This window comes from Otolemur garnettii, unplaced genomic scaffold (assembly GCF_000181295.1).
Source record: "Otolemur garnettii isolate 467f Iridium unplaced genomic scaffold, OtoGar3 scaffold00009, whole genome shotgun sequence".
Classification (NCBI taxonomy): domain Eukaryota; kingdom Metazoa; phylum Chordata; class Mammalia; order Primates; family Galagidae; genus Otolemur; species Otolemur garnettii.
In genome coordinates this window covers 22291601-22316170 of record NW_003852404.1, presented here as the reverse complement: position 1 = coordinate 22316170, position 24570 = coordinate 22291601, and the positions used below count along the sequence as shown (strand labels likewise).

The window sequence follows — 24570 nt, the reverse complement described above, 5'->3', positions numbered from 1 at the left end:
AATACCCCACGTTATCATTAAAAGTTTCAAAGTTGTAAAAACAAATGTAACTAATAGTTCAGTTTTTCTATGACTTGAGTATTTTATTCATTATTGTATGGGACTTATACTTTCTGATTACACAATAGAAGTTCAAATACCTGTAATTCCTGAATTAAAACTGATATAAGAATTTGATTTAAAACAAATGAGGCTAATTTCCTCATTACTGTATCTTCTCTGGTAATCCAACAAAAACATGTCCAATGCTCAGTTTCCAAAATTAATAGTAGTTGTCAAGTTTAAAGTGTAGTTCTTTATATTTCTGAACCTTGTCATAACTCATTTGAGATAGAGGTATGAAATGACAGACTTTTCCAGAATAAAATACAGCGTGTCAAGAAGCTATTCTTTAGTTCCAGCCCAATGGGAATTTAAGAAATCATTTCAAACAAGAATAAGAAATGGAAATAACTTTTGAAATGCTTTGCATGTGACAGATACATCTCAATGCTCTGTGTACACCATATTTTTAAATGAGTGTACTTATTTACAGGTCTACGGATTTTAAATTTATTAGACATTATTGATGTATTGGTCTATGTCCTGGACACTTGAGAAATATAAATTTAGCCGTCATGGTATATTGACGTAGGTTTCTATATATATAAAGATCTATACTTTAAATGCGATTTATTTTCTATTTATTTGAAAAGTCATTATCTTATCATTGCAATTGAGGCCAGTGCTAAAGCAGCTTGCTTTCTTCAGTACCTCATTCCATCCTTTCTACTGACACATATTCTCATTCAATTTTCTTCTGCTTTATATTTTTACCCACCATGATACTTAATATTTCGGAGTTACGTCTAATGAAGGTTGCAAGGTTTTTGTAGGGCTTAGTAATCAAGAATTCTAAAAAGTGTGAGAATGTTCTAAATTTTTCAATTTATTCCATTTTATTACATATTATGTATAATAAATTTTGCTACATATAATTTTTATACATATCATTTCACTTACATTTTATTATACATAATAATAATTATTATTACTATTGTTATTCTTTCTTATTTGACACATAGGTGAGTGAGTCTCTGGACCCAAAAACTAGTTCATAGATGTTGAGAAAGGAAATCTGAGAGAGTGTTCATGTAGTCTACCATTAGCTGTTTCTTCATCTTTTTCCGTTTTCTCTCATTCTTTCCCCTTCTTTTCTTAATTTTAAATGTCATTCAAAAGACATGTAAAGTTATTATTACAGAAATTCTTACAAATACAAGAAAATGAGGTTTAAAAATTATAACATCACATTCCTCAATCTTTAAACGCCAATTATCTAATGCAGTATTGATTTAATAATTGTTGCAAGAAAGAAAAAACAACCCTGTAGTTTGTTTCAAGTAATTTTGTAAGCCATAACCATATTTCAAAATGATAAAATGTAAAATACTATGCCTTAGAAAATCGGCATATGTCGGCCCAAATTGGCATATAAAACACTTTTCATGTATAGGATTTTAAATTCACCCCATTCCTGCAAAGGCTTTTTTAAGTCTGTAATATTCTTTCCATTTTTCAGAAGGAGCAGGGATCACAGACATTAAATTACTAATCAATAAAAAGGTACTGCTCAGAAAATCCAGATCCGAAAGTTAGAGTGGGAAACCAAAGTTCTATTTATTGTATTTGCTAACCATGTAAGAACATATTCTGTAACAATAAAGTTCATGAATGTTTCAACCGAAGGGGCAGGGTAAATATTGAGTTCGGACTAATATATATCAAGTGTCAGCAAGGTCAAGGCAGAATATTAAGAAAGCTCTTGAAGTTAGATGGACAATTTATAAAGCCTACATAGTTGAATAAAGTACAAGAACAAGTATCTCTTGGTATACTCAAGAAGCAGAGTTCTAAACCTGTTCATTCATGCAGCCATCTACACAACACAATCATCAAGACATATCTAAACATATTTGTCAGTAAATTAAACTAAAATTTAAAAGAGATGTAGAAACATTATTAAATCAATGATTGGAAATGATTTTATCTGCCAGTGTTTACAAACAATCACCACTTAAGTTTCTACAAATGCAAACTCACTTCAATTTTGCAAAGCCAAATGAAGGATGAGGTATCATGAGAAGACTACAAGCACTAAGTTTTCATGCCAAAGAACATAGCTCAACCTTCCCTTCCCCAGGTAGGATAAGCAGCTATTTCCATTAACTTGAAGCATTCTACTTAAATTTAGCTTAAATAGGCATGCAAACAATAAATATGCAGCAGTTAAAAATTGTGCTAAAGACTTGGGACTCCGAGTAGCTTGAAATAAAAGAATTGCATAAAGTAATAGAACATCATAATGTAGTTTATGACCTTTTATGCCAACTAATATCAAATATAAATAATGGTTAACTTACACATACCAGAAAAAGAGGAACGTATTGTGTTTTTCTTCTGTAAGTTAGCAGTTTATAGTATCAATCGTTCCTATATTCTTTTACGTGGAAATTATTAGATACTCATTGCTATGTAGCAAAAGTCATTACAAAATGGTTTATAGAAGTGAAGAAAAAATCGGTAGCAACTTCACAGCAGTCTTACAGGCATTACTTAAACATGGGTGAATCAATTTCATTCTGTCAAATCTTGCTATGCATGAGTTATGAAGCACTGTGCAAAGCCATGCTAAGTGGATAGAAGGATGGCTACTTACCAACGGGGCGAGCTGTAGACATTACAATGGTGTGGTGAGAACATAAAAAAGAAATTAAAAGAAAAAGAAAATTATCAGAATGCATGATGTGTAATGTTACATTTAAGTATGGACAATAGAGTGATTTCTAGTCTCATAATTCAAGTATGAACAAGATGTCTGAGCTTGATAAAACTGAAAGTTATAATTCTAAGGAAACAAGTATTTTGATTCTTAGGATTAACTATAAGCAATTCGAGAGATGTTTTAACTAGAGTCTTATTATCATGGCTCACTATGGTTATTTTAAAGATCTTGAGTGAACAGCCCTGTGTTACTCTGAAGTTAAGAACCTGATGAATATAACTATTCAGGTCACAGACTAGCAAATGTCATGTCAATAAAAGAAGGCCTCGCTGTCTGATTTAAATAGCAATTGGATTTTAAGCATGGTTAGTCAGAACCATTACGAGGACGCCAGAGAAGTCCCTGACGCTGCTTTTCAGTCAGTAATAAGTTAAGATCACATCACTTTTCATCCGTGGACAGGGTGGATGAAAATATAACAAATAGGTTGGAACATCCTCAGAGAATTCAACTCAGTGGCTCCCTAACTACTGTTAAGCTTTTTTCTTCTTTTGGCAGAGGGCAGAAACAATGACTGACAAGTTGATGCTTGTTCACCCTGAGAATGGCTTTCAAACTGCTGCTTCAACAAATTATCATGTTTTCTATTATACCATAACTTTCAATCACTAAAATCAGTAGCAATATTCTACTCCTGTTATTAATGCCCAGAAATGGCAAGAGATATTCATGGGCTTAATAATACTTTCTTTTAAAACAATAAAGCAAAACCAGTTTAGAGAGTAAACCAATGAAACAATTTGCATAAAAGCAAAAGCAATAGATGAATATTATACAACATGTAGTCCTATTATCTAAGTGAGGAAGAAACATATTTAGTAATCATTGAACTATCACGAAATCTTGCATTTACAATATGAATTTTTTCTAGGAAGCGTCTTACCCACGTCTCAGGGCACACAGCCCTAGTGCATACACGGTGTGGCTCTGGAACATTTGCATAGTGTTGTGTTGATGATGACTGTCTGGGCATGGCAGAGTAGATATAGCCATTGAAAACAGATTTATCCTTATTCATCCATCCAACCAAGGCATCATAGTACTAGTGTTGTGCAATCTCTAAAATACTAACCAGTTGCTTCTATATCAAAGTCATGGTCTTATAAGATTGTTCATAATTAAAAGGGGGGAAGATTAAGATAACAGAAGGAGAAAAGGCACTTGTAGCAGCAGTATGAAAATTCTGGTTTCTGAACCCTGAGCATCCTAAAGTATATGGTGCATTTACTGTAGCAAGAGGAAAAGAAAAGTGCATGGCTCGATGTACCACAATCTCTTTTTGTAGAGGAGGAGGGGACAAAATATAAGAAACTGTCCCCCAGAAGGCAACAGACTACATCAAGTTGTGCCTTATTCTCAACCGATGAAATTTCTTAATCTAGCCCATGTCTGCAAGAAAAATAACGTTGCGTTGCATCTTTAAATTTATATTTTTTGGCTTGCCACCTCAAACTCAATTCCAAACATGTATTTTAGAAAGAAAAAGGCATTTTGAGTCTATGATATTTGAAGAACAAAAAGAGAAAGAAATTAGGGTTAAAAATCATGTTTTAAATGCATAAAATGTATTTCAACTTCACTTTATTATTTTAAGGCTTCCTTGCCCAAGCAGCAACATAATTTGTCCATTGAGATCCCTATTGGCAAAAACAATTAAACAATTGAACAATAGGGGGGAAAGTGCTTACAAATATGCAGCTTGTGTTGTTTGTCATTTTTGATTCATTTCAAAAAGTTCTATTAGATAATAAATTATTTGATTAGAATGTAATTATCAGGAGGTTCATTTTTCCTAACAATATTTCTTTCTAATTTTATATTTGCAAAGTCCCTAACAATATTTCTTTCTAATTTTACATTTGCAAAGTCAGTAAAGGGACCTGGTTATGTTAAGCCTCATTTTACGGTCTTTCTTTTAACCATACTTTTTATCAGCACCACTCTCTAACCAACTGAGCTAACCAGCCACCCTAACCATACTTTTTAAATAGAAAATAACTGAGTAGCTCTGTTTCAGATTTTGGTAATAATCCTCCCACCACCAATTTTCCATTTTTCTTCTTTTTCCCAATGGGTAATGTGAATATTATGATTATTATTATTATTTTTGCAGTTTTGGCTGGGGCCGGGCTTGAACCCGCCACCCCCAGTATCTGGGGCCTGCACTCTACTCCTTGAGTAGATGTCGCCCTAATGTGAATATTAATATAAAATTTTAGCAGAACCATCATAATAAAACTTCTTGTCCTGCTACATAGCTACATTTCATCTTCAAAAACCCCAGCAAGTAGATGTTTTCAAAATCAGCAAATTAAACTGTGTCCCTGCATTAAATGGATGAAAATGGACATGGCCTCTTGGGTCAGTTGACCCTGTTCTAATAAAGCAATCCAAAGAAAGGATAGAAAAATGAGAACAAGAAAAAGAAATCAGTCATAGATAATAATGTGGGCTTCCCCCCCACCTTTTAATCTCTTAGAATGAGAAATTAATTCCACCTACTTTACTTTTGGGTAAAAAAAAGTTTTTAAATAATGTTTTACTCCTTATTATATTATATTATGGAGACTTTTGAATTTAACCTAGCTTTTGAGGTTTTATTCTCAGACAAGTGATAAATAGTTATCACACAGAATAGATAACCACAGTCCTTCTACTGGGATAGAGATCACAAAAGAGACCCTATGAGGTTTGCTGATTAAAAAAAAAGAAGAAGAGCATGTTACTAAGAACAAAAAATGCCTTCTACTACTTTTGTAAGTTAGCTTCAAACATTTATGCATGGGGAGCCTGCTTTGTTAAATGAAATGTTAACCTTGAAACTTTCAACAAATTATGAAAACAATTAGCTGGGAAAGATCCTAAAGCAAACAGAACACTTCAATTCTCACCCATCCAGGCGTTCAAGTCTAGAAGGGGCCCTGCTGCTTTTACAAACAACCAACTTCTCACATTTTCTTAGCATTTGTTTAGTCAGCAAATATTTTTTGAATGGAACATTTCTTGGTTGGTCGTTTATTTTCTTTTCCATTTACTTCAGAAAAAAATCCCACAAACTTTGGGGATAACTTGGTCAAGGGAATTGTTTCTGCAAAGGGCTGCTCAGTTAAAAACAAACATATATAAAATCACCTACAGAGAGGGCAGGTTAAATAAAGTGTCTGCTAGCTTATAAAGGTATCAGCTTTTGATTTTATGTAATTGGTATGTATATTGGATACATATACAATCATATCCCTTTATGATCCGTTAACTAAAGAGGAATACAAATATTTTTAAGCAACTAGCTTGTCAATTTTGTCTAAATTTGTTTGTATCTAATTTTACACTAGAATGTCTGGAGCAGAAAAATCTAGATGAACTTGAATGGGAATGGAACAATTGAAAAGTATGTGAAGTACCAATATTTCTCCAGGTATCCAGAGAGCCTGTCTCCTAATAGCTACCCAGAGGCAAAAGGGTTTTGTATTATTTGAAGGTCAAATCATAAACCTGGCAAAAATCAGTTTTCTTACCAAATGGAAGATTAACCTGAGAACCCTGGACACATTTTTTTTTTTTTTTTTTTGGCAATTCCAAATTCTTTCAAACCTTTTCTCCTAACCTGATCAAACCTGAGAGCAAAGCAGCACAGGGTATGAGGTATGACTACACAGGGTGAGATCTAACTGAGACTTGGACGAAAGCACACAGCTCATCTCCTTCTCATGAAGGATGAGGAGAGAAGAAATCGCTCGTAGTGGAAGAAAGGATGTGCTTGCCTATATCTGTTTGAGGTTCTGTGAGTGTAGATGATGCAGTGGGTAACGCGTAGTTGGCAAGAATAAGTTAACTGTTTACATGGTACTACTTGGTACCGTGTGCTGCGTAATTTACCTCATGTGATCAACAAGTTCAACCAGGAAGACAGAGTTCATTCATTCTGGTGCACTGTAGAGGGAAGTAATGTTTTCTTTTTTATGTAAGCAGTTCTAGTAAGTCTATAACTGAACATTATTCCATGACTGAGAAAGTGCATAACACCTAGAAAGTGAGAGTTATTACAAGAGCAGCACTGACTATTTCAAGTATTTAAGGCCAATGAACTTCGCAAATCCGTTTCTAAATCAGATTATCGCAATGTTGGAGCTCCTCTGTATTCATTTTTCACCTTCGGAAAGATGGCTAGTTTTTTGTTTTTTGTTTTTTTTCAGATTTCATTTCTGAATGCTGACATACAAAAAGAATTTTAAAACAGTACTCTGCTGGAATAAAATGATGAACTGGTGATCAGAACACAGAGTATCTCTGAAACTGACAACATTTAAAAGCAGTAAATACTGGAAAGCATTAGAAATGTAAAAGACTTGTGTACATCTTTTCTATTTTTAAATTTACTTTTAAGCCGTGTATATGGTTAGGTTTAAACCACATAAGCTATTGTTTACTAAATAAGAATTAATTCTTTTAAACTATCATCACTTGGGACACAAATTTGGAAGTAATTTTATTTCAATTAATGATGGAGACGACAAAACACCTAGGCATTTTAACGTAACAATAAAATAATTTAATCTGTTATTTTGATTGTGGATTGTTTCCTGATTCCATCTCTCACCTCGGACTGTGAGGGTCGCAGCAGCTTCCACTTTCCCAACTCGATTCTCGGCAATGCACATGTAGCTGCCTTCGTCCGTGCTCATGGCCTTTTTAATTCTCAGTGTGTAATCATCTTTGATGTCATACCTATGTACAATATAAATGGCTTTCATTAAATCCAGTTGGTTATATACATAAGAACACTAAGTATTCATTTTTCTTTTTTCTCTTTTTATACTATATTTTACCTAAACACACACAATTAGCCAGAAAGTACAATTACTTAGATTCAAAGTATTGCTAATAAAATCATTAGTTTCACATCTGATCCCTAGCTGCTTGATTATAGTTTTAGATATTTTACATATGTATACATTTCTTGCTACTTGAAAACAATGACAGGCATTTATTAGCACTTACACCTTTCTTTAGTAGCTCTTAACGAGTGAGGAAAATACTACACATTTCAATTTCATTGAGTCATAGTCCATCATCTTGGAAGTCACACTGTATTCACCAATATAGTTTCTTAAGACATCTTGAATATAAAAGAGCTTAAATATATATTTAATTTATTTTACTTATTTTTATTTCGGATTACTATGAGGGTACAATTAGGCTACAATGTTTTCATTTGTCAGGCAAGGGCTCTGTTGTAGCAGTTCTCTACACCCAGTGAAATGTTTAAAAAAGAAAATCTTTCTCCTATTTGTTGGCAAATTGGCAAAATGAACATTAGTTGAAGAATTAAAAAAGGGTAATCTTTTTTTTTTTTTTTTTTTGAGACAGAGTCTCACTATGTACAGTACAGTGCTGTGACATCACAGCTCACAGAAACCTCAAACTCCTGGACTGAAGTGATTCTCTTGGCTCAGTCTCCCAGTAGCTGGGATTACAGCACCCACCACAATGCCTGGTTATTTTTTTATTGCAGTTCTCATTGTTGTTTAGCTGGCCCAGGCTGGCTTTGAACCCACCACCCCTGGTGTATGTGACTGGCACCATATCCACTGTGTTATAGACGCCGAGCCCATTTTTTTAATTAAGAAAAATAACTCTTGAAACATCAACATGCATTTATTGTCTCACCTCTACTTTGTTAATGAGTGGACTAACTGGTTGGTTTGGAAAAAGTTATAAAAATTATAAAATTTAAAACATTATAAAAGTTAACATCTAGAAACTTACAATTTTATACAGACAATAATGAAGATACTATTTTTTCACGCTTTTCATATCTGATTTTTTTCTCTTGATTTTCACCCATGGTTTTTATTTCAAACATGTAAGAGCTGTTTGGTCCCCTTATTTCTCTTCCTCATACCTACCATAGTTAGATCTATATTTCCAAATGTTATCTTAATTGGTTCCATCTTATCAAAACTAGTTGTGACTTTCTTTTGTTTTCAGGACAAAAGTAAACTTTTAAGGCTTGAGTTTAAAATTGCTATATTTGGACGTCTTTTATTTTTGGCTTTAGCTAAAAGAATAACACAGCTTAAATTTATCAGAGGCTGAAACACAGACTAATACTAGTTCTAACTAGAATTGGTAGTTTAGCTTGTCCAAAAGCAATGTCGTTGTTGAACCAATCATGCCAAGTGAACTATACTCTATACCTCCATTAGGAGAGCTACTTTTTGGTCTGCATGTTTTGCCTTAGAATTCTGTTTACTTACCATGTCCTAAGACTTATCTACTATTCTTATTGAAAACCATCTTACTATATCAGAAAACTTACTATACCAGAAAACTCTAATTATTCTCTCCTTCAAACTTATTGCTACACTACTAATTCTTCACTTACTTACATTTTGTATTGTTCTCTACTTCTTTAAAAGGCTCTAAAAGTGTTATGGTTTATCGCTCTGTAGAAATGTAGCCAGTTTTATACTTTTACATGTAACTTAGACTCTTATTCAGGTATTCCTTTCTTATTTGACTGTGTTCCCGAAACATTCTGCCCAATGGACCATTTGCCTTTTGTCTTCCCCATCGTTTCCTTTATTAATAAGTTAAATAAATCTTGGAAAAATTTTTTCTTTTAGAGATAGGGTCTTGTTGCATCACCCTTGCTGGAGTGCGCTGTCTTGATCATAGCTCCCTGCAGCCATAAACTCCCGGGTTAGCTGTTATTATTATACCTATGAGGAGCTCAAGAAATACTGGTTGGGTTCATGATAAATACCTTTTTTCTCCTGCTGATATGAAGGCCAAACAAATATAAATGATCTCAGGACTATAGATTTGCCACATTTACCTAATGAAGCTTTCTCATGGGCTATAGTTATGGGTTAGGAAAAGTTCAAGACTAAGATGTATACAAGACTAACAATGCAGAGAAACATTCTCTACTTAAATTTTTCAATAAAATAAAAAATGATATGATAATTTTCACGATGGTTTCAGAAAATTTACTGCACAAAAATTTAATGACTAATAAAAATCATCTTTCCCACAGTCAGCGTATGCTCTGCTTGACATGCTTAGCTCTAAAATATAGACATTGAATAAAAGCAACATATCTTGCAGATATTTTCAATTCATCTCAAAAAAATAGAATTATTTTGTTCATTCTTGTTGTTTGGCTTTTAGGGAGCCTCTTCATTTCTCTGTAATGGAGTTTCCCCAAACGCTAAAGAGGGGAGATCCACTTGACAGTTGATAAAGTCCTTTCTGAATCCATATGTATCTGAAACCAAGATTCTAAGTTAATAAAGGATATCCATGGTGTATACTATTTCTCATTTGTCGTTGAAGCAAGAACTTGTACGTTACTTCAGTTAAAAGAAAAAAAAAAGAAAATATTTCACATACTGCTCATAGAATCCTTAAAAAAAATTCTGAATTGGGAACTATCATTTTATGAATATGGAAACAGTCAATTAAGAGACATGACTGGAACTCGAGCCCTGTCAACATGTCACTTTTCTTACTCTGTGTGTACATCTTCCTTGGAGGGAAATAGTTTAATTTTTAAATACTAACTTAGAACATGAGACCCAACTACATAATTTAGATAGAAATATAATTTTACATTCATTAAACATTTATTTCTATTATTCAACAAAATTTTACTAATGTTAGAGAAATTCGTGATACAGGCAATAGCAGGGTGGGTAAATACAATGCAAAAGTTATTTCTATCTTGCTTAGTAAGAAGAGAAAATATTTATTTAAAAATTACAGGATATATAATATCTCAACCCAAAATAAATATACAATTTTACTACCTGAGTTTTTGTGTTTATTATAAGAAGAGTGAAATCAAGAGCAGAAATGGAAATGCTATATATTATCTTTTCTTAATTTTTTTATTAAAGATACCCTGATCAGTAATATAAGTAATTCAACACACTATTTCATGATTACAGTTCTTTCTTCCATAGGAAAATTTAGAAATGAAATGTTGCTTGGGAGGAATAAAACAAATTAAGCTTAGCAACTAAAAAAAAAAAGAGAGAGAGAGAGAGAGTGAAAAAGACTATCTTTCAATTGAGTGTCAACATAAGCAAATAGTACAGCAGATTTGTTAAGTAGAGAACAAGTTTTGGACACAGGTTATAAACTACAACAAGGGCCATGGTCTGGTGGTGTGGAAATTTTTGTTAGAGTACTTATAATTTCAGAAAGTACATGCATTCAGGTCCTAAGCCTATTCCGAATGAGACAGGTATGCTTTGCAGAGGTTTGGGCTATAGTGGTCAATGGCCTTGTGTGTTACAGTGCCCAGTATAGTTCATAGGAAGCAGTAGTATCACTGTCTTCTTTTAATTTCCCCTTGATGATCCTTGACATCTGAGAATATTACAATAGATTTCGTTATTTTATTCTACAAATACTTAGTGCATGCATGTCAAGTGTCCTACATTTAATGTTGGAGAAATGTGCCTTTCCGGGACTAGAGACTCCTGAAATAATTCTCAGCTGAAAGGGATAAAAGTCACCCACACAAGGTAGTTCCACATCAGAACTTCTTGGAGGCTTTTTCTAGCTAACACGCATTGCCCAGAGCCACACACTGTGCTATCTTCCTCCAATTAAAAGTGAGTGTTACAGGGGTGACACCTGTGGCTCAAAGGAGTAGGATGCTCGCTCCATATGCCGAGGTGGCAGGTTCAAACCCAGCCCTGGCCAAAAATTGCAAAAAAAAAATAAGAAAGAAAAGTAAGTGTTACAATACACTATTCCTGTTACCTCCCATAATACAGGGTTGTAATTAAAACATAAACAAAACAGACTTTTATTGGAATCCTCAATCTTTTAAACTGTCATTTCTCACTGTATCTTTACCTGACAAAAGACTGCAAATATTATCCACAATTTATATTATGGATTGATATAAAATGCATTCAATATACCACACATAAAGTGACTGACTCTTTAGGTTAAAAGAAAGCTTTAAAGTGTGACTTCTGCAAGCACACATCAACACCTAAAGCCTGCCTGCAATTTGCAACTAACCAGTCTTCCCAACCTATTCCTGTGATGAGTTGCCTATTCCACCTTTGAGCTTCTCTAACTATTAGATATTTTATATGTATTAATACAAAACATTTGTATCAACAGTTTTTACATAAGCATTAACAGTACTACTCTTGTGTCTCTTATAAGATAGCTTTTAGAATTTTGGTTTTCATATGAATTATCTCATCTTCAAGCCAACCATTCCTAGCAGTAGCAACCCATATGCTAATGTTTATACAGTAGTCTCACCTTATCCACAGGGGATATGTTCCAAGCACCTCAGTGGATGCCTAAAACTGTAGATAGTAATGAACTTTATGTACACTACACAAGATAGTCAATCTGATAACTGAGAGGGTTACTAAGTGACTAATAGGCAGGTAGCATCCATGCTGTGGATATCTGGGATAAAGGCATGTTTCACATACCAGGAGGGATGAAGCGGGATAGTGCAAGATTTTATCATACTACTCAAAATGGTTGCAATTTAAAACATGAATCTTTTATTTCTAGAAGTTTCCATTTAATATTTTTGGACTGTGGTTGATCAACAGTAACTAAAATCACAAAAGTCAACCACTGCTGATAAACAGGGAAACATTAATAGCAATTATTTAATCTAAGGGTTTAATTATTTAAATTAAGAGCTTCAGAACCAATTCACTGATGACAAACATAAATCGGATTATGCCAATTCACTCTTTGAACCTGTCCAATGGCTTTCCATTTTTTTCCCTTAAAGTCTATGGTCTTCAAAGATTTAGATGATATATAGGGTCCTCTCCTACCTCCCAGACGTGATGTTCACCCTGTTCCAATCACAAAGCTCTTCTTTTCCTTGCTCAACATAAGCAGCCACTGGCCACTGTGTCTTTGTACTATTCTGGCAGGTTCATGGAAAGCTCTTCTCTTTCATTTCCATTGCTAACCCTTTTTGGTTTTTAGGGTCTTTCCTCAACCATGTGCTCTCTGCCCAAACAATGTAACTTAACTCCCTGTCCATAAATCTAATTACTTATAAAAATTACTTTCTTTTAATTTGTTTTCATGTTTTTCTATTTTCTCTTCCTCCCTCCCTCCCTTCCTCCCTCCCTCCCTTTCTCCCTCCCTCCCTCTCCTTCTTCCTTCCTTCCTCTCTCTCTCTCTCTTTTCTTTCCTTGTAACATGTTCTTCTATCACAGGGGCTAGAGTACGCTGGTGGCATGATTATAGCTAATTACAACCTCAAATTCCTAAGCTCAAGCAATTCTCCTGCCTCAGCCTCCCAAGTAGCTGGCAATACAGTCATTCACCACTGTAGCTGTTAATTTTTCTATTTTTTTGTATGGGTAGGAGGGGTCGTCACTTTTGCTGAGGCTGGTCTTGAACTCTTGGCCTCTAGTGAGCCACCAACCCCGGCTTCCCCAGAGTGCTAGGATTATAGGAGTGAGGCATTCTTCCTAGCTTTTCATGTTTCTTTTGTTACTTTTAACACATCTTATTTTCTTCAAAGTATATATCTTCACATCATTTTTGTTTGCTTGCTTGTCTTCCTCATCTCCAACAGCATGTATGCTCCAGGAGAATAAGGACCCGTTCTCTCTATTTCTGTACTATATGCCCCAGCATTACCAGCCTGCTGCACCTGAGATTTTGGAGGTGCTGAATGAATGCTTAATCAGTCATGATACACCAACAAACACCTGGAATTTCTGGTTCATTTATAACATGGTTACCAATACAACAATTACATGAAGAACTAAAAGATTAACTAATTTGAAATATACCAATCTATTTATTGAGCAGAATTATATGTTACGTTTATACACCAGCAGTTAGCTCTGGGATGTACATTAAATTGATAACATAATACTGCAAATGGAAGAACTTAGAACATTTAATAGATAAATGCTACTAGCTACATGGAGATAAAGTTAAAATACAGAAATGAGCAAATTTGGAGAAACAATCCACATATTTGGTTTACATATTATCATTAATTAATTTGGTTTACATATTATCATTAATTAATTTTCTTTTATAAATTAGTAATGTGAAACAATAAATACTCTCTCTCCCTCAACCAAAATAAATACGATAATTCTAGCAGAATACCTAAAACAAATGTGAAGACTAAGGGAGACTACAATAAGCTGAAATAATGTTTGCAGATAAGGAGAGAATTACTGTTTCCCCCATTCAAAGAATTATAAACTTAAGGTATATAAAGTTCAACATGAAACAAATCATATAGCTTATTATTATATTTTTATAAAATCTGGCAGAACAGAAATTGGGATATTATATTCAATTGTGTTTTTTAAGAAAGGAATTACAGACATAAAAATTGGAAAGGTGAAGTGTACTAAACTCTTCATATGTAAAACTAATAATTTTGAAGAACATTTTTTAAGTTTAGAAAACCATGAGGAATATGACTAGTGAATAGAAACATAATCAGCAAATCCAAAACCACTAGTATTAAAAGAGGACATTTGAAGCTTGAGCAAAATACTTCCAGGAATTTTAAAAAGCATACTTCATTATATACTAATCAGAAAATATACGATAGTTGATTATTCTAACAAACTAACAGATCATAAATTCAGAAACACAGAATAGAAAAATTATGAAGCCTAGTCTAATGTCCTAATTTTAATATTAGAAAATAGTTCCTTGTGATGCATGCACTGGAATTCCTCAGTAGCAAAGGTTTACACCATCTTGGAATGTAGGTCACCTGGCACAGTCTTCCTCAACCATATTACAAAAGTTTGCAGATTTTTACCAAGAGATAATATAAAAATTCAGTTTAAGAAAATCATGACCTATCAATCTATAAAAGGAAATTAAAGCAAGCAACTGATTTACTGCCAAAATGGAGGCTGCAACCCAGAATTTCTTTATTAGTTTCAAATAATAAACCGTCAGTATCACAGAGAACCTTTCAATAACTGCGCTCTTATGAGAATTCAGGCTTCATGGTCTGGATACAGACGTTTGCCTTAGCTACTATAAATGTGTAGATGCACGTGTGTGTGTGTGTGAGAGAGAGAGAGAGTGTTGGCCCAGAAAAAAAGACTGAGTGTGTGTGCATGCATGTGTGTCTTGGCCCAGTAATATTTTTTCATTATTGGAATAATTGACAACATTTAACTTTTTTACATTTTTACATACAAACTTGGATTTTCAAATCCAGGTGTATCTTACTCCAAAGTACAAGCTCTTTCTACTTCATCACACATCCTACTCAACAAGCCGAATCCAACTGTACACCACACAACTGGAGACGGTACTGTTCCTGCAACACCCCTGAACCACTGTGCCCATCTCTAGTCAACCCTGATAATGCTCAGAACCCAGAGGACTCAGGCAAATTATGGTAGCTTTTTAAATATTCACAGTAAAATGTGTCTCAGGTCAGAAAAATGATAGGCCTCTACTTGTGATCAGATTCGCTCTTATCTGCTAAAGCTCAAGAAATATAAGAGCTGATTTTACATAAAGTACATTTAACTTCAAAATCTAGAAAGTAAATGTTAGACTCATTACTAATTTCATATTTAGACAATCTGAAGCAAAACATGACAGGCTTCCTTCCCCAAGGTCACACATAAAGGCAATTATAGCTGGGGAAAAAAAATTCTCCTAAGTATTTTCTACTATTCTGCTTTTTCTAATGGGTCATGTTTTACCTGACACAATCACTTGCTTCCCAAAACTACACATTTGACCAGCAATTAGGTCCCAGGTATTTCCACAGGTCCAAAAAATGTGGGCTAATTTCTTCTACTTCTTTCTGGATAAATTGGGGCATGTTTAATTGTAATACTGAAGTTTTACACACCTACATTGGATAATCGAGGAAATAATCATTTATGCTTGAAAACAAATATTGACAGAGTGGTATGAAAAGTTAGAAATAACATTTCCTTACATGTAAAGAGATTTTTAGGTAGACTACAGGATTCAGTATATGATTCTACACAATAAATAATTCAAAGAAAATGCCTTTTTCCAAATGGATGGTGAGATTGCTGCCTCTAGTTATATAAGAACTGAAATCTTTTTAAGTACACTTATTTTTCTGATAAAGAACAACATACCCCCCTCCATTTGCTCTGTGTGTTTATTACTCAGCAGGTGTGTGCATTGGTCAAGGGTGTATTTATGTATCAATGACTTTGGTTAAAACTTAAAACTCCAGAACTTAACTTTATAGATACTTTTCTCAATATTACTCTAAAATTAACTGACTCTAGGAAGCTCATAAATGTTGTTCCTATGTATTTTACCATTATTCTCTTGTTAAACACCAAAAGTACTTAAATTTTTTCAAATGCCTTTATCCCTCTTTAAATAGTCCAAAATAAATTTTTAAGTAACCAGAGCACCTTTTGGCATAAAACAGCTACTAAATAACATGACAAAATATGGTATTATCAGTATGTATGAGGTATTATCAAATTTAATTAACACCAAGAAAAAAAGAAACATGAAAAATACTACTGATGTGGAAATTCTAATAGCATTTGAGTGATACTCACTGTGAAATCTGCCAGGCTTGGACTTACATAAACGTGCTCATTATTGCCAAGTTTGATTAATGACAGTTGTACAATCGTGTGCCGACAGTCCTCACCATAGAGATACCTTATTTTTTCTGATATCAAACACTGCTGAAAAACTGCAACCCAATCAGATTTGGCCCCTGGACAAGATGTGCTATCATCACTGTACCGTGAATTGAGATTGATTGGTTACCAGCTGTGACAAAGTGGGGAAAGAAGCTCTGTGTTTGCGCAGGTTTTTTTTCCCAAGGAAAAAAAATAAAAGGAAGCTGAATTGTGTCGAAACCATTACCATCTGTTCAGCCACATGATAAACAAAACAAAATAAATGTATTTTAATACTTAAAGCAACAGTTTGTATGAAAGATTCTGTTTGTATGCCATCTTACATTTTTTTCAATTTCTTCAAGATGAAAATATTATTATTCATGTTTTTAAGAAACAAAGTACTACATTCTAACATAATTTTCAAATTTAAATAAAGGAATCTATTTTATAATTTTTTCATAAACAAACCTACTCTCATACCCAGTGGAAAGATTTCCCATAAATCTAAATTTCCTTTGAAAATTTCAAACAAAACATAAAGACTGGCAAAATTTTATGACCACATTTCATGCATTATGCACTCTTAGAATCTCTGGATGCACAGTAAGCCTCCAGGGTAGGAATTTCTCATGATGGTCTTGATTTTATGAACAAAATTCAGTTAATTTAGGGACTTCTAAGACTCCCATGATGACTGTAAAATTGGGGCAGAGAAAAACAATGAAGAAATATAAACGAAAATTTTTATTACAAACTGGAAGTTAACCATACTCATTTCAAGCCTGTGGATCTCGTCACCTCATTTGAATTATGTGAGGACTCTGTAAAACTTCCTGAAGGACCATTCTCTTCTCAAAAACACCTTTGTTTTTCATGGAAGGAAATGTATTTCCTCAACATTTTTAGTTTTTAAAATCACCTACTATTTCTTACTATAAGATTTCTGGCTCCAATTCTAGAACAAGTGTTTTGAATTAGCACTTAAAATTTTATTATGCAGTTGCTTTATTAATCATTAAGTTGGCCAATGGGAGAAGCTATGAAGGGAACCAGGAAATATTTAATGTCTGCAGGGTAAATGTTTCTTTACTTTTTTAAGGAGACTTGCAATGTTTGTTTTCAATTATCAAAATATTTCCATTCAATTCAAATACCTGAATATCAACCTATAACTTTTAGACTCTTTCAGAAAGTAAAGATCTGTAACGACAGGCATCCGTGTTCATAATTCAATAAAAAGTTTCACTATGGAGCTTTATGTGAAAATGTCACAAAGTCTATGCCTTGCTTTCAGCGTCAGGATTTTAACGGTACAAATCACTTATTAATCTCATGGAATCATTTTTTGATCACTAAATTGTACCCAACTATCAGTACCACGGTACCATGCCGAGGATATGGGGATACATTTGTTTATTAGAACTTGATGACAATGTTATTTAACTGCTAAAAGGGGCATTTTAGTAACTCACAACTTTTAGTCAAGACTTACTCTATAAAACTTACACTTTCCTAGAGAAAGTTGAATTTTTTGCATTTTCACTCTTGACAGCCCAAACTAGGAAAAGTTACTCAATTTTGCTGAAAAAATCTCTCCACTCTCACTTTTTCAAACAAAATCCTTCCACATGCAACAATCAAAACTGTTACCAAAACTCACATGAGTGCTCTTGGCAGCCAAAATTCCACCTTCTACTTTCTTAATCTTATTTAAAGTGTATCCTAAATGCAAGCTCTTAAATCACATTTGAGGTCTGAGACCCCAAAATGAGCCCAATAAGCCATTATTTTGTTGGAGAAAAAGAGACTGAGTCATTTTCTATACACTGAGTCATTTTCTATACACTATGGGTCACACTGGTCTTTTTACCTACAATTATAATGCAGGCTAATGCTTACAGGTTTGGTGGAGTGAATCTTTACTTATTTACCCAGGGATCTGATTGGAAGTAATTTCTGGGCAGGGCATCTTAGAGAAGTATGAAAGACAGATATCATTTTTTTTAAAGTGAAAATTGTCATGACATTCATTGTAAAAGAAAGGAAAACCAAAGTCCTAGGGGATTAGACATGTAGAGAAACAGTGAGAGGCAAGGTTATCTGCTTCAAGGGAATATGCATTTCTATTCTGGAAGCCTCTACAGAAACTCAAAATGAAACTTGAAATATGATAGCATTTCTTATCCTGTCTTAATTCCCCAAACAATATTTCAGTTTCTTTTGGCTTTCTAGAATTCAACCTTTGTTACTTTCACCCATCAGTGGCTCCTTCCTCAGCCTGACGCGTGAATGCAAAACCCCTATGTTAGACTCCCTTTACTACAGCTTAGAGAGCAAGGCATTTTCAAACTAAAAGGCTAGGCAAAAACAAATAAACAAAATGTCTTAAACATATCCACAATACGTAACAATAGTTGACTTACTGGAGAACGGATTTGTCTAGACCAAAAAAAAAAAAAAACCAGACCAGGAACCACTGCCATGATCATGGGTACCAACTACCTTGGAACTGGAGCCTCTGACTGGAGGGTGGGCAATTAAACCAATCTGCAGGAGGGCCTTTCCCAAGAGGCTAATGTACCCTGTTCGGCCAAACCAGAACTGTCTCCAGATTTTAACAAGTGTAGGCGGTAGTGGTCTTCTGAGTGGCCCTGTCTCTACCATCTTCCAAACCTACGGCAGACACAGAGATCTCCAGGGATTACTTCTCCTGGCAAATTCATGGCCAGTTCTAACGTTCACAGCCTGGTATCCTGAGTCACAAGCAGGTGGAAACCTGCTTTTGTCACCTTACTCTCTAATTTTTCTCCTTTTCTGAAATAAGCTTCAACCCCTCTGTTACACACAAAATTTTTGTGACCATCTCCACAAGTTTTTTCATGATGCTTCCTAAACTACCAGTTTCCTGATGTGTAAAACTTCTTTGTCATCATTCTCAAAAATGTACCCTTCATGCCTTAGTGAAAATCTGGTTCTTTCCTGAGGAGGGTTTGGCCTATTGTGTTAGGGTGAAGGAAGAAGAAAAATCAAAAGCCATTTCAAACAAGTCCTTGGGTCTGACACATCAGAATGATATACTTCTCTCTCATGAAATAAAACAAAAGAAAACACTCCTCCACCCCTGATTTTATCACATCAATGTCATCCAGGTGTCTAATGGAATCTTTGCATTTTTTCGTCCTTAAGATGATGTTTAATAGGCTCAAGTTCAAGGGCTGTTCTAAGGACTAAATGAGTGACCACACTAGAGTGACGAGACCCACACCTTGCACATAGTAAATACCCAACCAATGTCACCTAGCATTTTCCATAACTGGTCCCCATTTCACTCTGATTTCCACCTCCCTTTGGTCATTGTCTGATAGCAAGTCCCCATCCTTGTTACTCAGGTGGAAAAGTTCTACCTTTGAAATGTGAAGTTCAATCTCTAATCTTGTCAAACGTCAAGTGGGTGTCACTCTCTTTATCAGTTCACAGGCTGAGCCTCTTCCTCTATTTCTCTATCAATGCTTTGCATCATCATGACTTTCTCTACCTTGCTTGGATACCAAGACCTATACGTTGCTTCTCAATATCTTCATATGTCTCGTCTCACTGATTTAATGTTGTACTTGCCTGGAAAAATCCCAATTATGTATTATGAGCTCAGTTTACATGTTTCTTCCTGTACTTACTGGTCTTTCGCGACCCATGCAGTGCTATCTTGTAGCATCAATTATCTCACATTCAAACTTTCAGCATTCCCAGGCTCCTTTCTGCATCTAGCACATGCAAGGTCTTCACACGTGAACCAGTCTTTGTACCCCTCAACTCTCTCTCCCTTAGCCCGACTGCTTCTGCTTATACTGACACAGAATTAATTTAGTATTTAGTTAAGTTTCTAGATTTCAAGCTCCAGAGGATGACCATATCACTTTTATTCATAGTTATATCCTCAGAGTTTAATACAGTGACTTGAACCTGGTGGGTAGCCATGAAAATTTTGCTAATGAGGAAATAAATGAAGGCATACGCTTGCAGGTATAAGTTGGAAGGTTGCTTCCTCTCAGCAGCATCAAACATGGCTCATGAAAAAATCACAAATCTGTACAATGGAGATGTTGGAGATGCTGAGAAGGGCACAGAGGACATTTGATTGTTAAGAATCATTTTCAATTATTTAAATTAATAATCACTTTCAATTCTCTAAACTTTGTGTTGTTCAAGTTTTATCTTCTACTCATCATTTTTTACTTCTAATATTTTCTCTGTATCTAATCCCTTCCAATCACAATTAACAGCATTTTTTACAAGACCCAACACCACCTAACCCATGGAGCAAAGTAGTTACAACTTAGAGAAAATATCTTTGTTCACACCTGTGCTTGTTCTGTGTCTTCCTCTGTAAACCCCATGAAGGAAAGCAGGGTGTACCTTCCTGGTATTTGAAAAATTCTTAAGCTGAAGACAGCTAAGATGCAGAGGAACTCTCTTTCTACTTTTTCTCTCAGTCTAAAAGCAGGACAGAGATTTACAAAGACAAAAGGTCTTTCCACCCTCCTCCCCACATTTCCCACTTAAAGACAGGATATAAATTCACCTTTACAACTTGTATCAGCTCAGAGATGGCTCCAGAAGAAACGAAGAGTAAACTTTACTCCTACCCACAGTTTTCCCACCTTTGGAAGCCTAGGACTGATTTCATGTTGCTTCTCTAAAATTTATGTTCTTTGTTGAAGATAGTATATAATAAGCCAGACTCCTAAACCTAAGTTACTTTCTTCTTATGTGATGTGCATTACACACAGACTGAATGTGTTTTTTTTTGTTTGTTTTTTCTCTTGTTAACGTGACATTTGCTGCAAGATTGAGGGTTGAAAAAAATTATATTGTATTCTCTTCACACACGCACATCTGTTGCCTAGATAAAGAAGTTCAAGATTGAACTTTAGGAGTAATAAAAGACTCAGGCATAACAACTAAAAATAATTAAGATGAAAATTAATTTTAAGATTAAATATATATAATAAAATTATGTCTATATCTCATTACTAATAAATATCATATTTATATCAATATTAGCATCAAGGACTATATATTATTATTTTATAATTAGATTTACCTTTTGTCACTGAGATGTTATTATTTCATTTTGACATTAGACTATAAATATGTGCAGAGTGTGTACTGACCTATCCCTGTTAATGACATTATTTTTCTTAAAACTGAAGAGAACTTAAATGTTACTTTATGGTATAGTCATTCTGGCTTCCACAAAGTTGAAAGCCCTTAAAAATTTAAAGATTTAAACATATATATTTCATTAGTATGTTTTTATCTTGTAAAATATTGAAAATACATGTATTTTTTAAAATTTCAAAACTTTAGATATATATTTATATTATGTATTACTTGTAAAATATATATTGTAAAATATCATGAAAATATATCATATATCACATTTAGACAACTTTTTGTAATATATTACAATAAATGTTCAAGGTTTTACTACACATATTTTATAATTATATATTACAGACAATTATATATGTAATAAAGTTTAGAGGTTTAAAAATATAGTAATTTATAAGATTTTATGACATATATAGTCATCACTAAAATATCTATACTACTTAATGTGATTTACAGATTCAATGCATTTTCTATCAAAATACCAATGTCACATTTAACCAACCAAGAAAAAAAAATATGCTATGCTTTGTTTGGAACCAGAAAAGATCATGGATATCCAAAGTAATCTTTAGCTAAAAGAACAAATCTGGAGGCATCACATTACCAGATTCAAACTATACTACAAGGCTATAGCACCCCAAACAACATGGCATTGCTACAAAAATAAAGACACAGACCAATAGAATAGAACAGAGAACCCAGACATAAAACATACAGCCAACTAATCTTTGACAACGCACATAATAGTTTATAGTAGGGAAAAGAAGTGCTATTGAGTAAATGGTGCTAGGAAAATTGGATAGCCATATGCAGAAAAATGAAACAGGACCTCTCTCTCTCTCTACCACTCACAAAAATTAATTCAAAATGAATAAAAGACTTAAATGTAAGACATGTAATCATTACTTTTAAATTATTTTAAAAATGTTACAGGTATTATTTCCAAAAAATTTTTAAATATAACTTTGAAATTTTGCAAAAACAAAATGCAAATGTGCTGCAATTAAGGATATGCTGGAACCAATAAAGTTGTGAAGGTAGAGGAAATTATCCTTCCATTTGGATATAATTATTTTATTGGCTTAAAGATTTTCAAGGCAATTTGAATTTATAAAAAAGGAACCAAAAAACTAGAATTGAATTGTTTAACTTGGAAAGGTAGATATATTGCACAGTCCTGTATTTCCCTAGAAATTAATTACAACTTTAGGTTCATTTAACAAAATACTTTAGAGATTAAATCCACAAGAATCCACAGAGCTTGCAGCTCAAACCAGAAGTTTTTTGACAAATAGCGCCTGTTCCCCTTGCAATCTTCTGAGCAGAGAAGGAACTCTGTGGAATAAGGGACAGTAGATTCTGGATAAAATATTTTTTAAAAAATGCTGTCTACTTCGTGGCCTTGCTGTCTTTGCTGGACAACTCCAAGATCTCTCTTTCATCAGTGTTCAAACTGAGCGCCAGCTGAGCTACCGGAGGCTTCTGCATTATTAGAGGGATGTTTAGTCTGAGCTATGATATGGAAGATTCAAAAGGCTGTCTCTCCTCTTTTCTCCTGCCAACAGAAACTTCCTCTTGAAACGTGTTTATGGAATAATTTATAAATTCAACACAGCCACATGGGGCACTTCTGATCATTGATGTGTCACGTACCTTGTGGGTTGGTAGATTTATTTGAAAATGAAGGATCCGGACACTTCTCTAATTAAGGTACTCCTCACTCGTTTCATCAATTTAGCAACTGTTTGATGAGGAAGGAGTATAAAGAAGAATTTCCTCTCTTATATATTCCAGAAAATGTGCAAAAATATACATTCTTCTCCAATAATTAATGAACCAACAAGCTTTCTTCTGGTGTTAAACAACGAAGTATTTATGTCAAACCCAATTATAGTATTATTTTCCATCTCACTTGGTGTAACTGTCATATCTAAGGCAATAAGGAAAGATCGTTATCTCTGAAATCTATTTCCTTGAATTCCATTATTTTTACCCTCTCATTAGGGCAACAGAAATTAAAATAATATAAAATAACATTTAAGCAATGCCCAGACAGCTTTTCCACTAAATCAGAGTTTTTAAACCTCAACACTGTGGACATTTGGGGCCAGATTATTCCTTAATTTGGGAATTATCCTGTGCATAGTAAAACATTTTGCAGCCTTCTTAGCCTATATCCACTAGATACCAACAGCATTCAGTCTTCCAACTGTGGCAAATTGGGTAGTCTCCAGACTTTGTCAAACATCATTCAGGAAGTGGGGGAAAAAATTGACTCTAAATGAGAGCCACTGTATCAAATGTGTAACTACCGAGCACTTTGTACCAGACATAGGTCCAGATATTTGGGATTCAAGGTAAATATGGCAAAAGGTATCAGGGAGGTAGAGAAATAAATACTTGCAATAATGATAAGCTGAGCACTATATTCTGTTAGAAAGTTATATGTAAACACAAAAAGACAAAAAAGTTGACAGTCAGCAGAGGGTATTCTGAATCAAAAATAAGAAATGACAGATTTAATGTTTTATTTATTTATTTTTAGGGTGACAAAGAGATTATTTTTAAGAAGAACAAAGCAAGTTTATAGCACTTCCATATAGAGTTGGAAGTGGGTCTTTTTCATGAAGGAGAAAAGGTGAGGGAGAGGCTGAACAGAAGCTTGACATATCAGAGAGCTCTGCAGTTTACTTTCAGCTTTGCTACACGGGGTTCATTGACCCCGAGGATGCTTTTTATTATCTCTAAGATTCATTTTTTTCCTCTGTTAAAGAAAGACTTCATAATTAAATGTTTTGGAACGAGTAATTATAAACTGTGTAACCACCAGGCAGAAAATCTGTGGGCCTTTGAGGAAATCACAGCTTTTGTTATTATTTTTAATATAAGTTTCATTACAAATGAATTCCCATACTAGGAGTTAAAAGAGTG

General features: G+C 34.1%; 1 protein-coding gene across 11 annotated transcripts in view; it reads right to left on the bottom strand.

Annotated features, from left to right (window-relative positions):
- Positions 1-24570, bottom strand: part of ROBO2 (roundabout guidance receptor 2) — a 595724-nt gene that overhangs the window by 125959 nt on the left and 445195 nt on the right. For 8 of the 11 annotated variants that reach the window (XM_023509678.1, XM_023509679.1, XM_023509681.1 and 5 more), the window contains exons 6-7: positions 7422-7549; positions 2699-2710 (exon numbers count right to left, since the gene is read on the bottom strand). In XM_023509678.1, coding sequence (XP_023365446.1) covers positions 2699-2710; positions 7422-7549 — 140 coding nt within the window. The remainder of the gene's footprint in view (positions 1-2698; positions 2711-7421; positions 7550-24570) is intronic. The other 3 variants (XM_023509680.1, XM_023509685.1, XM_003783917.3) reach the window with 1 other exon arrangement.